General features: G+C 38.2%; 1 protein-coding gene across 15 annotated transcripts in view; it reads right to left on the reverse strand.

The window, feature by feature from the left end:
* LOC123520435 (partitioning defective 3 homolog) overlaps positions 1–14,647 on the reverse strand; it is a 92,811-nt gene that overhangs the window by 14,203 nt on the left and 63,961 nt on the right. For 9 of the 15 annotated variants that reach the window (XM_045282632.1, XM_045282629.1, XM_045282633.1 and 6 more), the window contains 19 exons: positions 14,000–14,170; positions 13,571–13,719; positions 12,928–13,128; positions 11,516–11,640; positions 10,625–10,854; positions 9,523–9,759; positions 9,211–9,313; positions 8,884–9,092; positions 7,723–7,959; positions 6,998–7,117; positions 6,494–6,666; positions 6,199–6,285; positions 5,621–5,749; positions 5,063–5,148; positions 3,354–3,806; positions 2,593–2,748; positions 1,051–1,139; positions 284–422; positions 1–21 (listed from right to left, as the gene is read on the reverse strand). The exon at positions 1–21 is cut by the window's left edge and continues 127 nt beyond it. In XM_045282632.1, the coding sequence (XP_045138567.1) occupies positions 1–21; positions 284–422; positions 1,051–1,139; positions 2,593–2,748; positions 3,354–3,806; positions 5,063–5,148; positions 5,621–5,749; positions 6,199–6,285; positions 6,494–6,666; positions 6,998–7,117; positions 7,723–7,959; positions 8,884–9,092; positions 9,211–9,313; positions 9,523–9,759; positions 10,625–10,854; positions 11,516–11,640; positions 12,928–13,128; positions 13,571–13,719; positions 14,000–14,170 (3,115 nt within the window). The remainder of the gene's footprint in view (positions 22–283; positions 423–1,050; positions 1,140–2,592; positions 2,749–3,353; positions 3,807–5,062; positions 5,149–5,620; positions 5,750–6,198; positions 6,286–6,493; positions 6,667–6,997; positions 7,118–7,722; positions 7,960–8,883; positions 9,093–9,210; positions 9,314–9,522; positions 9,760–10,624; positions 10,855–11,515; positions 11,641–12,927; positions 13,129–13,570; positions 13,720–13,999; positions 14,171–14,647) is intronic. The other 6 variants (XM_045282634.1, XM_045282642.1, XM_045282627.1 and 3 more) reach the window with 5 other exon arrangements.

Raw genomic sequence — 14,647 nt, forward strand, 5'->3', positions numbered from 1 at the left:
ATTCCGACTCCTCTTCAGCCACTGTTAAGATAGAATGGGTTGTTAATTACAGTCCCTAATTCTATTCTAATAAGTTACATTAAGAATGAAGTCGAGTTATCTTTATTTGCATTCTACAATCAAAGGAGAGCAAACTATCTATATCCCACAAACATGAATAAGCTACTCCAAGTTTTTATTCTTTAAACTACATCATAATTCATTACAAAATCTCATAATGCAAAGGTATAACTGAAATCTCTCTTACATTATATCCCTCATAGAAAAAAAAAGAACTACTCACAGGTCTCCATTTTGCTGCGCAGTCCATTGAGTGGGACGTCATAAGATCGGTCAACAGCTGCACGAAAGCTCTCATTACACCCACGGCCTCTCGGTACCCGACCTGACCCCATCCGGTGACCTTCCTCCTCCATGGTCATCTGCAAACATCATCTATATTTTAATGGCTGTTTGATATAATTAAAATATTGTTTCCTTTATTTTAAACTGGCATGAGGGAAGAAACATACTAACACATTGCACCTAATCAGAATATTCTTGGATCTATTCCTCCAGATTTGATGCTTGTTTCTAAGGACTCAGCCAACACAATAGCCATGATTAAGTCTACATTGGTTCCTATATTTGCTTATTCTAATCTCATTCTCTACTATTTCTCTTGTCATTCTTTAACATACCAAATTGGTTCTTATACATTTTCACATCATTTATTCTTTTCATACAACAAACATTTCTCAATGAAAACATACATTTCAACTATTTAATTCCACATGATTCACAAATTTTTCTTGTCATAATGTACCATAGAAAAGAGTACCTTTTCCTCTTCACAACTCTTCCCAAACCACTATGCTGATACACAATTGCAACAATGTATTGCTTCACTACTTTCCCCATTTTTCTTATAATTAAGGCTTTGGTTCCAATGCCTCAAAAAAGATGAAACAAAAACAAACAAAAAAATCTGAAGCAGAAGGACAATGATGAGGACTAAGGATTATTCTAATTAAAATCATTAGATGTATACAAAACTGTTCCACATCATACCTCTTGCACCATGGTCTGTAGGGATTCTAAGCTGGAAGACTTCTTCATGCCCAGACCAGGACCAAAGTCTAGTCTTGACCTTAAAGCATCTGGGAATGGTGAGGGTGTCAAATCAGTGTGGGTTACAGCAACACACCCAATAACAAAAGCTGCTGCAATACTGTAATTGTTATCTAAACCAACATATTTTCTTTGTTATTATGTCAGAGACTGAGAACAAGTTAGGGACATACACAGGACAAAACAAGTATGGACAAACATTCATGCATGCCAGACCAAACACAAGTATTAGTTAAGCTCATGGACAAATTAATGCATGACTGCCTTGCTATTATGGAACAACTTTTCAGACTTAAAATACAATTCATAAATCATCAAACTAGGGGAAAAATAACAATTTACATAAAGTAGAATTAATGAATTTAAATTCAACATTTACTGCAACTTCATTCTCAAAATTGTGAGATCATCTCAGCTTCCGAAGTGAAAATGATTCCCTGCAAGTGGTGAAAGGAAGGAAGACCTTAGGAATACAGTGTTGTAAAAAAGTAGTGAGGTCCCAAGATAATTGTAATTCATTTCATACTATCACTGCTATCAAAATGTTAGCATTAGAACTTAAAAATATAGCCTAACCCACCTATCTATCTACCTGTATATTAACTTGACATCCCCACATGTGTTTACATTTGTATTTCACATTCATACATGTAAGTATTCCCTCACATCTTAACCTTTATGCTTTTAGTAGGAAGATGACAATCCTCATTGCTCGCATTACTTAGAAATACACATACTACTGGGAAAACTTTAACCTGGCATAAGGAATGCATGAGAAAACACACACAAGGCGAATGATACCCTGGTATAACGATAGATATCTCCTTGCCTTCCATGGTGGAAGACAGTGCTGTTGTTGCTGAAATCTAAATGCCTTTACTTGTAAAGCAAAGTAAGAATATCAAATTAAATAAAAATAAATATTTGATTTTCAGTTCAGCTCGCACATTAGAAAACGAGCATTAATCCTATCACTCTAGCACAAGACTAACGTATTCAAAACATACTTATGCTATACATATTCAAAAACTATATGATTACATAATTTATTCAAGCATACATTTACACACATGGTCTGAATCTTTATTGTGATGCACATATCAATGAATGAATTATGAAACTCAACTGATCATCCTATCACATATTGAGACCTCACTGTCATGTACAAGAAAAAATTCAACATTTTGTAGCTGATACATCCAATCTTTGCCAGATGAGGATCATGTTGTCTAACCTCAGCATAACAAACCAAAATCTTTATCAAAGCTGGAAGAAAAACAACTGAGAGTGATAAATTAGAAAAATGCCTTAACTTTAGCCAATTGAGAATGGGAATGCAAGGAACCAAAAGAAAAGAAGTGATAATAGTAGATTTCTGGAAATGCAAGAATGACTAAGACTGATTAGAGAGTAAGATTAGAGAGGGAAGGGATGGGAAAAAGAGCCAAAAGAGAGAGGGACCACCATATCACCAACATTTACCCTGTGATGCTACGTGCTCATGCGGGGAGGAGGATTGGTGAGCATGGGTGGTGCGCTGGTGGGTCTGAGAGGCAAGTGACTCATCTGACGATGCTCGGACCATCTTCCCGGTTGCTGGCAAGGCCTCCCGGCCCAGTAATTCTCGGTTACGGGAAGCTAAGCAGACAACACCAGAAGAAAATTGTGAGTCTGAATTCCTAAAGACAAGCTGCCAGGAAGTTTTACTGAAGGCTTGAAGAGACACTTAAGACCTTACCAAATGCAAAAGTTTAGAGATTAGGAAGTTTCACATTCACATGAATATATTAGTTTTTTCCTGGAAAATATATACAAGATTAATTCCAACTTTGTGAACTGCTTTAGAAAGTGACTGCATTCTCTCCATCATACAACTTTTGAGCCATATAAGGATTTCTTTGGTGGTGCATCACATCACATTTGCAATACATCCAATTATCTAAAAAGTAATGAATAACATTTGCACAAAATATAATAAAAAATTAAGGGAAAAGAAAGTTTGAATAAATAAAAATATGCAAAAAATTACTGTAAAATAATGAAACTCAGGATGCTGCTGCAAACCTGAAGCAGTTGTCCCACCACCCAGCATGCAGTAAGTCCAGCCCTCACCACCACCAGTCCCAAGCTCATCATAACACAACGAAAACATAAACAAAAACATAAAAAGAATATCAAAAGTAAAGCAGAAAGAGGTTCCAAACCAGTGATTCATCATGCACCAGGTAAATATTGTTAGTTACCCCAGTTGGAAATCATGTTGGAAAGATCCTGTCCAAAAGTTGTTCGCTGGTTTCCTTTATTGAAATGCCTCTCGAGGCTGCGGCTCACTGGGCTGAAGGGACCTCGGGGGTGCCCAGACTGACCCCTCCGCAGAGTAGCCCCCACTGGCTCACTCCCTCTCCTCAGCCCAGGCCCACGAAGGCCTTGAATAAACTGCTGCTTGGCTGACAGCTTTGTGCCCACACCTGAGCTTGACATTTGGTCTGACTTATTCTTAGGAGGTTTATTTTCATCTTTGGACTTAGATGGTAATGTATTTTGCTTAGTTCTGCCCCAGCGTGAGGTGTTGGGGGCAGGCCTGGCACTGGGTGGGGCAGGGTGTGAGGGGTGGGGGAGCCCAGGAGGAGGGTCAGTTGGTGGTACATCAATGCCCACCTCCCTTAAACCTGGCTTCATCTCTTCCTCAGGGCCACCTTAAGGGCAGAGACCACACCACAAGTTATGCCCAGCAGGAGAGATGTTATGGCAAGGTCTGATTCTACTTCAAGCACTGTACACTGATGATCAATATACAGTACTCAAGACAAGGGAGAACACCACTCCAAGTTGACTGTTATATATTCCTTCAAATTTTCTTTAGCCAATGACAAAAAAAAAAAATAAATAAATAAAAAAAAAATAAAAATAAATAAATAAATAAATAAATAGATAAATAAATAAAAAAATAAATAAATAAAAGAATAATAAAATAAAATAAATAAATAAATAAACAAATAAAATTAAAAATAAATAAAATGAATAAATAAATAAACTGCATAAGTTATGAGACTACAATCAACATAAGTGGTGTTCTTAAAATACAACTAAATTAAGAAATTCAAAGCCCCAAATTCAAAGTACACTTTAACCTGAAACAGAGATAAAAACTACTTTGTAAGGTTTCTATTGCAAACTTCACTGCTGCCAAGAGTCTCCAAGGACTATGTACTAAGCCTCAGCATATCTCTGGATTAAAAGTTAAGCTACACACTCCAACCACTGCAAACCCACACATAACAATGGAAGCAAGTCTGGATTAAGTGTTACTTCAAAAACACACAACTAGTCTTACCATTTATGATAACTTCCCTAAACTTTGTACAGCAGACATTGCACCTGATAACCCTGAGCACTACAGATGATTGTCAAGCAACACTACAAATATTTCCTACCATCACTGGCCTCAGACATTTTGAAAATTTGGATACAAAATAAAAATTTCTGTTGTCCATAATCATGAGGAGTTTTGATAACTGTGCTTGGTTGAGTGTAGTTTTTTTTTTTCTTAAGACCCTCATTGAAAGCATCACCATCAAGAATAATGGAGAAACACTCAAAAAGGGACTCTGCATGTCTTAATTTTTGTTTTTAACTTTGAAATGTCTATTTTAATTCCTCCTTCTATTAATAACTACCTCAGAAAATTTTCATGATTTATTTAATGACATTACTGGATTTTTCACAATTGTTTGTGCACAACACAACTTTTTTGCATCTGACTGATTTGTCTAACTTTATCAAAATGCACAATAAAAATAAATCTCCGATATGAACAGGTAACTGTATCCACATTTAAAATTGCACATTATATTTTTCCTCTTTGAAAACCTGTGATGGTGGAATCCACAAGCACCGGTAGAAAGAGAGAAGGACACTGGGAGGGCGACTGACACACTCAAGAAAGACTAACCTGCCATCCCAGCTGCCCCAAGACCCTGCGTTGCTGCCAACTTCTCTTGCGCCAACATTATTTGTTTCTGTTTCTCTCTTTCTTCCCTATAAACAACAGAATTAATTTAAGGAAAAAGAACAAGGTTAACACAAGCTGATGAAGCTTGGAGAGACTTCATCTCTCCTTCACTGTAACTTGCTATATGAAAGATTCAATTCTTACATAGATGCAGTCTCCTCAATGAAATTTCATCATAATCACATAAAACAAAATACAAGAATGCACCAGTCTCTCTATATTCCTATAACATTTTTTACTATTTTCAGAAAGCTAAATTGTCTATTAATTTGTACTACAACACATGATCATAAACTTTTTCAAACCAACAAAGTTTACAAATAACAAGTAATGAATAATATAACTCAAACTTCCTTCATGCTTACTATCATTTCATCAATCTAACATTATCAATTCCAGCTTTTGAACTCAATTCTGATAAAAAAAATCTTCCTTCTCACAGCAAAAAAGTATGCAATTCATGCCATAACACACACACACACACACACACACACCAACCTTGCTTTCTTATTGCGCTGGTAAGTGTCGGTGTTCTTAGCATCCAGTGTAGCATGACGCTTCTCTGACATGCTCTGCCGGCCAAACTGATCCCTTGAGAACCCTGCCACATTCTCCTCCAAGGAAGTTCTGAAGAGGATTTGTTTTGTTACTGTCATTATCATAATCACCATTGTCACCACAACCACCATCTGCATATGATAACTTGTAATAATATATACAAAAGTTAAAGACAAATTATCAATAACAAATTTGTAGGAGCAATGTTGATGGGATGGGCATAATAAATGAGATCCATCAATGATTGAGTGAACAGTTTGTAATGAAAGATGTAGAACTAAAAATCAGATAATTTCCCTGGAAGACAGTGACACAGGCTGACCAGCATTACGAAATCAGGTCAAATAATAATAACATAAACTGTTATGAAGCCAGTATCTCTTGCAAGAAATCAGTTGAGCCATAGACTTGTTCAAAGTGTAGTGACAAACATTGGTGACATACACTGACAAACACTAAGTGAAATGCAAAGGAAAGACATGGGACAGACATTGGACAGACAGACAGACATGACTCACTGGCTGGTGTAGGCATCATCAGACTGGCTGGGATGGTCACTGAAGCTTCCAGCAGAGGCCCCAGGACCATCGTGCCCACTCATTTGTCTGTAAGTCAAACACAACAAAGGTGATTATAGAAATCTTCACAAAGATACCTTCATGTTTTCAAATCTTATGTTAGATTCTGCAATTATGAAAAAATTCTTAACAACAAAGGAGCTTATAAAAAATACAACAAAAACAAAATCCTGAAAATCTCTGCTAAGTTTTGTAAGGTCATGCATGCAAAAATGATGTGCATCATAACACTAACCCTGAGAGATGGGTGCCTGTGTCATCATGGATGATGAGGGTGTCCCTGGATGGCAGGTTAACAGTCGGGGAGCCCAGAGTGTTGGTGCCACCCACGGCTGGTGCCAGGGATTCCCGGTCCACACGCATCACAAGCTGCTGCAGCTGGGAGGTGTTCCAGGTATCGTGTGTGGCCTACAGGAAAATAGAGGTACACCATACTACAATAGACAACACATCACATCTCTTGTTACACAAGGGAATATACTAAAATCTCTTATCATTATCATTTACATCCATTATTCATCTAATACGCAGGTGCTATACATCACTAATGGAATGGCTGCAGTGGGGTCCCACAGATCATCAGCCAACCAACTTTTGGGATGACCACAAGCAGTTCAGATAACACACAGCAATAATTGCATCATCATTTAGATAAACTACTCATAAAAATTAAGGCATCCACAGAATCAGACATTAATAACTGCAAATCTGTCTCACTCAACCATTGGGCACAGCTCACCTTATAGTAGCTTTCATTGCGCAGAGCCCCATTGTTATTGGTCAGCCGCTGGATCACAGGGTTACGTACATCAAAGGTGTCATTAACAAATTCTCTCTCTGTGGGCACCCGGTCATCATTCTGAAGATAAAATGTTCACCTTTAAAACCGAAAATATAATGGTTAAGATTTCTGTATGATGAAAAACTTCAAATCCATCAAGTAAAATGTGAAATGTAACATGCTCAATTACACTATTATGTTAGTAAAAATAATCTACAAAATTAATCAGTCTCCTCTAAATTACCTTCCCCTGTGAATGTGAGGTAGCATCCAAGGAAACACAAATACAATGAAGGAGAGAAAACAAGATAACTAAAGAAGACAGAATATAAAAATAATTCTTGCAAATATTTCAAATCTTAAAGAAAATGTGATGAGAAGTTTTCAAAGAGATCTCATACCTTCACCTCATCCATAATTCTTATATTCTAATGTCATTTTTGGGAAATATTAAAGCATTCCATATCTATCTATAAAGCTGAGACAAGGCATCTATATCACAGTTCAGATGATTCTCTTCCTTTATGCCTTGCTTCAACAAAAATATTAAAAATAAATCTAAAATTTAAGTGGTTCTATCTTTGTCTCTACAACTTTAACTCAGCCTTCATCCCAGCAGCCACAGCACTGAGTTTCCCTTATCCACACCTTGCAGGACAAAGGAGGCACTACCCAGTGTTCACCTTGTTGGAATGAAACGTTGTGGTGGCATCAGAGGCATCAGTGGAGCCCAGATGGTCTGGGGTTGGGGTAGTTGGGGCAGACTTAGCTCCTCCCAGGGTCTCTGTGCCTGATGAGTTGGTAAGGAGGCTGTTGGCAGACTCCCGACCTGACCTGTTAGCTGAGGAGGGACTCGACCGTTCCTTGCTGTGGTCTATTCTTCTGGCAACAGTGAGGGAGATCATGCCGGGGGTTGGACCCTGATTGGGGAAAATATGAACAGTAAGTGTTTTCTGATCGTAACCAAAGGTCATTATCTTCATTCAGTCCTCTTCCATAACATTCTGCTTCAGTGTCACTGTCAAGTAGTTACAGAGGCAATCTCTATAAAATTTAGAGAAAAGCCATAAGGTTCCTCTTCTATCTTCTTGTAAAGATTGGAGCCTGACACTCAATGATGACTGAGATTTTTCCCAATCACTGTAAAACCCACTCCATCCAGAAATATGATTTATCTGGATTGACCACTTCAGAATACCTCTGTTTGTTATCCACACTTTAATGTGGATACAAAGAGCACAGAGAATCCAGACAGGGTTAATCTCTACCAGTATATGTTGATTGATAAGGTAGATTTTTCAAGTTGTATTCTTCCATTAAGATCTTAGAAGAAATGTTCTTTTAATCATCTTCCAACAGCATAAACTGTTCTTAACACTCAATTTCTTCCTGACGAATTTGGCTGTTGTCTTGCCTTGGTACATACATATATGACAAATTAGTATATACAGTATAATCCCACACTGCATACTACAGGAAAGAGTATGCACATGCAACACAATATTTACACATGACAATGTAAGTGAGGGATGCACATGCAGTACCACACTTACACATTATAAACAGAAGAAGTAAGGGATGTGAAATCAGTGCTCAGTATATGATTGGAAAGCAATGGCTGGCAGTAGAAGCAAATATTATCTTTTATGAAAGAAAGCTTTTAGCAACACCCAGAATGCTGGAAAGTGACACTTTCTTGACTCTGTTAAGTAAATTTGTTCACTTACTAAAACTTTAAAGACACAAGCTTTCTATTTCAAGACTGTCTTGTAAGACATGCACAAAACTGTTATATATGTCATTCTGTGAAGATGAAAAGATAACCAGGAAAGTAAAGGACTCACCTCTTGATGCATGGCAGTGCGCAGGGTCTTCATAGCCTCACTGTTGGGCTTCCCAAGGAGGGAAAGACCATTGATGTTCACCAGCTGGTCATTCTGAAGGAGACGGCCATCCCTGGAGGCTGCCCCACCATGGATCACATTCTTCACAAATATTCCCAAGTCAACTGAACCATTTGGACCTGAGCTAGTTTTCCCCTTCACACTCACTCCTGCAATATGTCACAAAGTCAAATACAATAATTTTCAATGTAAAGGAAAAAAGGCCGAGAGATTTCATGTATAAAGGCAAGTCAACATAGAAAAGAGTCACTTAGTAATAAATCTTACCTAGTCCTGCTCTTTCTGAATCATGAACAGGAATCTCAAACATTAGAATTTCTCTCTGCTTCCATGGGAACATGAGGCTGTCATCAGCAGACTTTTCTAAGGGCTGCAGAAGGGATAGAAAGAAACAATACTATATGTCAGCTGAAATAAGGTAGTATTTGAGTATCTGACCTTCACATTTATGAAGCACCTTCCCAAAGGAAACCTCCTTTTAATAATCATTTATATTCAACAATAAATTGAAAATACCCTTCAAAATACACCAACTTTCTTGCTAAAATATATCAGCAGACCAGAATTCCAGAAACCTACCAGCTGTCTAGGGAGTTGAGGGCTGGAGCTTTTGTCTTCATCTGCTGCAGCGTCCACAGGAGCCGCCTCACTGCCACGTTGGTCCTGTCGTGACACAATGAGAGTTGCTGTGCCACCTATCGGTATCTGCCGAAGGAGTCCTGCTACTTCAGACTGGCTGTTACCTGTCACAGCAACTCCATTCACCTCCAGGAGACGGTCACCTATACGAAGGGTTCCATCCTCTATAGCAGCTCCCTGTAATGGACATAATGGAATGAACAACTGAGTCTGGGTTCACATATACTTTATCTCGACCAATTCGGTACAAGACATGCAAAGTTGTAGGATGTGGCTGCAGCATGCAAGACAAGTGTGGTCAAGTCCGTGTCATACTTGTGTCATACGTTCATCTGTCACGACACAATTCACAGAAAATCTGGGTAATGCATTCAACTGTCAAGAGTTGCAAGTACAACTGAATAAACACAGTATGACATGACACTTAGGCCTATATTCTGAAACAGTTTGCTCTCTCACCATCATTACTTTCCAAGGCTCTAGTTGAAGACACTGGTTTTTAAGAGTAATTTTATGGTTCTAGTGATAGATTGGTAAGATTTCTATTTTTTTTAAAGAAGAAACTGTCTTGAAAACCCCATTAGTTGTCTCTGTGGCTTTGGAAAACTGTCATTGTGTGAGAGGAAGGTGTTTCTGAACACAGGGTATAATCATGCCCATAAAATTTTAATCAGGTTCTAAATATGAAGGTTAGAAGAGTAATGTTACATACTTGGTCACAGCAAATGTATACCAGTGAAAAAAGATTCACACATTAGAAAAGAACTTATCATGATGTCTTTCTAGCAATAAAAGATAAATTTCAGTAATTTCAAGATTCCTGTTGTCTTGCTCTTCAAGTCAATATATGTAACTACACAGCCTTCCTGCATAAAAATATACTAAATACCAAACCAAGGCACTACAGTACACAATACCAAAAGATGAGAGAGAGAGAGAGAGAGAGAGAGAGAGAGAGAGAGAGAGAGAGAGAGAGAGAGAGAGAGAGAGAGAGAGAGAGAGAGAGAGAATGAATTAAATAAAAAATCAAATTAATTCATACCTTAGGCAATATATTCTTGATATAGATTGGTGCCTCGCCACCAGCTGGGTTGTCCCGAGTGGTGATAGAAAAGCCAAGGCCGTGTGGTCCTTTGGTGAGGTTTACTGTCACCCGCCGGCCCAGCTTACGAGTATTGCTTTGGAGGATGACTGCCTGAGTCCGTGATGAGAGTGACATGCTCCCAACCTTCCTTGTGGCAGTCACACTGGCCACTTTGGCCCCACCTACTGCTTGTAGGAGGGAGAAACAAATGAACAATGTCAATTACAGGCTTATTCTAAATGATGATATAATTTCAGTCTCCAGATGGTGTCCTCTTCTTTAAGCCAGCTCACTCATATGCATACAGTTGAATAATTTCTTACAAATATCATCTGCAATTTGTTTATATATCTATATCTGAGATCAAAAGGAATCGTTATACAATCAATATATTTTATCCTTGCATATATCAATCAAATCAATCTTCTTATACTCTTCTCTCTTATTCATCTATTTCACAGAATGCAGGCTCATCTACACAATGCATGTGCATACAATAAAACACTTCTAGTTATATTATTTTCTGCACATCTTTCTATAAGACTAACCAATTTTGTGTAGTGCATTTGATCTCCTTAACCACTCCATTCCTTTACAAGACATAACAAAACTGTTATGTACACTTTGACTACTTTTACAAGCCATCTTGGCACTCATTTCAACTTCATATCTATGTTTGCAGTAATGATCTTCCTTTTGAGTGGCAAAATAATGAGGAAGAAAAGTTATACTTGGCCTGATGCAGATCTGTAATGTGAAGAAAACTTATGATGATGCAGTCATTACTTCAACTCCAGTAGTGATAACAATAATACATGTAGCCTGCAAAATTCAAAACTAAATACTCACTCCTCTCCTCTCCCTCCACCAGTTCATTGCAGGAGCCTTGCCGTTGGTGGTTGCTTCCCCGGCCCTTCACCACCTGTAGCCTTAGCTCAGGTGTCTGCATGGCATCCTTGAAAATTTCTTGCGCTCTGTAAAAGTTTAAAGGAACAAACTCTAAACCTGTGAATAAGTTATCAACTAATAATTAATTTGATTCCTCCACAGGTACGAGTATATAAAGCAAATTCATTGATACAAAAAAGAAATAACAGAAGTTACCAAGAACAGATACCTCGTGGTCACAGAGCATGAAAAAGTTTTCAAACGAAATCAACAACACATTTCAGAATATTATGGTGTCACAATACTAAATTGAGAACACTTCAGACTGTTACCACAAAGAAGCAAATACAGGTTTCCCTCATTTTACGATTGGGTTACATTCCTGAAAACCAGATTGAATAACGAACAATTGAATAGCGAAGTTAAGGTTCAATAGGATTTAATTTAATGGGGAAAGTAACTTATGCCTTGCTTGTTTTGAGAGATAGGGAACACTTCCATGCCACCCAGAGGTAGTGTTATAGGGTCATTATTTTATCTAATACAGTGGTTTGCCCTATAGGCCACTGGCAAGAGGAGAAAAATGAGCTTCAGTTAAGTTAGCAGGTGCCACTTGGCAGCAAATCTGGTCATCAATCCACAACCTTAAGAATCTCTCCATTTTCTCCATTATTGGCTCTCTCTTCCTCATTAGCATCTCTGCCATTAATGTTGAAGCTGTCTTTCTTCACACTTGTTGCTTGTTTGATGGCAGTGGAGACAGTGGACTGGGGCAACTCCAGGATTCTGGTGAAGAAATTGGCTCCTTCATACCACTTTACAATCTCAACCTTCTTCTCCTCAGATGATCTTTTCCTTGGTTTTTTGACCTACAATGCACCTGCACTAAGCGTTGCAGACCGCTTGGAAGACATTAGAATTGTATCACTTGTCATACCCAAAAATTAATGTGAATTTTAGCAAAACAAATGCTGGTGACCTGAACACAACTGAAAGACTGATCTTGATCTTGATGCTACATACGTATAGCTCAAGATAACTCCAGAGCCAGGCCTTTGGATCGGCAGCTCCTAATGAGAACAAACAAAAGACGAGCAGAAAAAGAGAGCAGTTTCCTGTTGACTAATTATCCTACATCTAGCAAAAATGAGTTTCGATGGGTGGCGGCTGCGGCGAGGGTGACAATGTGATTGCATTGTGTTTGTTTACATTTTGGTGATCAGTTAAAAATCAGATAAACAAGCCATGACATTGTAAAATGAGTGAGTGGATATAAAGGATAACGATCGGAAGACCAAATAATTATCAAATAACGATTCATCAAATAATGAGGGAAACCTGTACAGATTTCAAAGTAATTCTTATGAACTTACTTTTGAAAGGTTACATTGTTCAGAGATCTTCCATTGATTTCTATTATTCTATCATGGACCTGTATCCTGCCGTCTCTAGCTATCCTGCCAGCAGGCTCCACTCCCTCCACCAGCAGGCCCTGGTCATGGCCCCGCCCGTCCGTGCTGGGAATCACGTGGATCCCCAGTGGACCGCGGTCATTGCTTAACACCACAAGTATCCTGAAAAGTGGATTCAAAACATCATCCTCTTTACTACTCACTGATTACTTCTGCAATGCAGTGACTAACATGTCACTAAACAAAGTAGATATGTGAATAATGAAATAATGTGTAGAATTAGAGATGTCCAGTATGGAAAGAAATTTAAATTTTGGAATGTACAATATAATGAAGAACAATGAATTGTAGTTGTTTGATTACTTGAAGAAAGTGGACAAATGATACATTCACTGGCAAGATAATTATACACTCAAAACACTTGATCAACTTTCAGCATGGGTGATCATGCTCTTCCTATGTGTCATGCTCCATGATCTTTCAAAGTGGTTACCTTCCTTCAGAAAAAAAACTGTTAATATGTACATATTTTTCATTGTTTGATTGTTATAATGAACAGTTCAACTGAGAGACTGTCAGTTTTTCCACACAGGTAAGAACTTACGTGTTGGTGTCCTCATGAGAAGAGTCTCTGAAATGGAGTGGAGAGGAGGACGATCCCCCCAGTGGTTCTCTCCTCCGCCCCTCACTCCCCGCCAGTACGTTGTCAGCTGCATCAGCCCAGCGTGCCATTATGGGGTTATCTGACAACACCTGGAACAAAGTATGAAATAAAATAAGTATACTTCAGTCACTTTATGTATGAAATTAATCATATTCTTATCTTGTTTGTTTCCTTGAGTGATCAGCTTCAGTCTCATATCCCAGTATGTCTAGTTGCTTAGTATAAACAGGCTTGCTGACATTACATACACTGATGTATATAAAAAAAAAAGTAATTTCAAGTTCTTCAATCTAGTTTCAAGAGTGAGCAAATCAAGTGACACAAAAAACAAAGAATATTCCTTATAAGATGACAGGCCTGTTTCCTCACCTGCACGGAACATCTGTTGTTGTCTCGGGTGAAGCGGCTGAAGGCAGCAGCGTTGGAGTGGTGGGAAGAAGTAGAGGAGGAGGGGGTCTTCTCCTCCCCTGAGCCTTCTCCTCGCTCACCCGGGTCCACCACAAAAACGTTATCATCCTCATAGGAGCTGTGACCGTCTTGCTGCAACCCAACAAGTGTTTGGCATTCAGGTAGAGCATTAAACATAACAAGCACTTGCACACAGTTAATGTAACTATTTAGGTGGTGCCATTCCTCTTTGTAAAACTTGAAGTAAGTGCTTCTTCTACCTTTAGTATCTATTTTCAACTAAGTCAATGCTTACTTAAAAGAAAGCAAGGAAAGATCATTATATATCATAGATCAGGGACTAGACAGATCTCATTAAGATTAGATTGAGACAAAACTCAGCATTCAAAAATAGCAACAACAGTTTACTTCTTGCTGTGTGACTCAAGATTTCCCAGTTATATTAAACTTTAATTTCTTCCATAAAGCAAACAAATCATCACTCTTGTCACACTCACTAATTCCAAGATGACAGAATAGTAATACATATTCCTCCTTTAACCTGACTTTCCTTAGCTTTCCTACTCTACATCACTGAACCATATAAGCAAACAAAGCAATGGAGTAGAA

Source organism: Portunus trituberculatus, chromosome 47 (assembly GCF_017591435.1).
Source record: "Portunus trituberculatus isolate SZX2019 chromosome 47, ASM1759143v1, whole genome shotgun sequence".
Lineage (NCBI taxonomy): Eukaryota > Metazoa > Arthropoda > Malacostraca > Decapoda > Portunidae > Portunus > Portunus trituberculatus.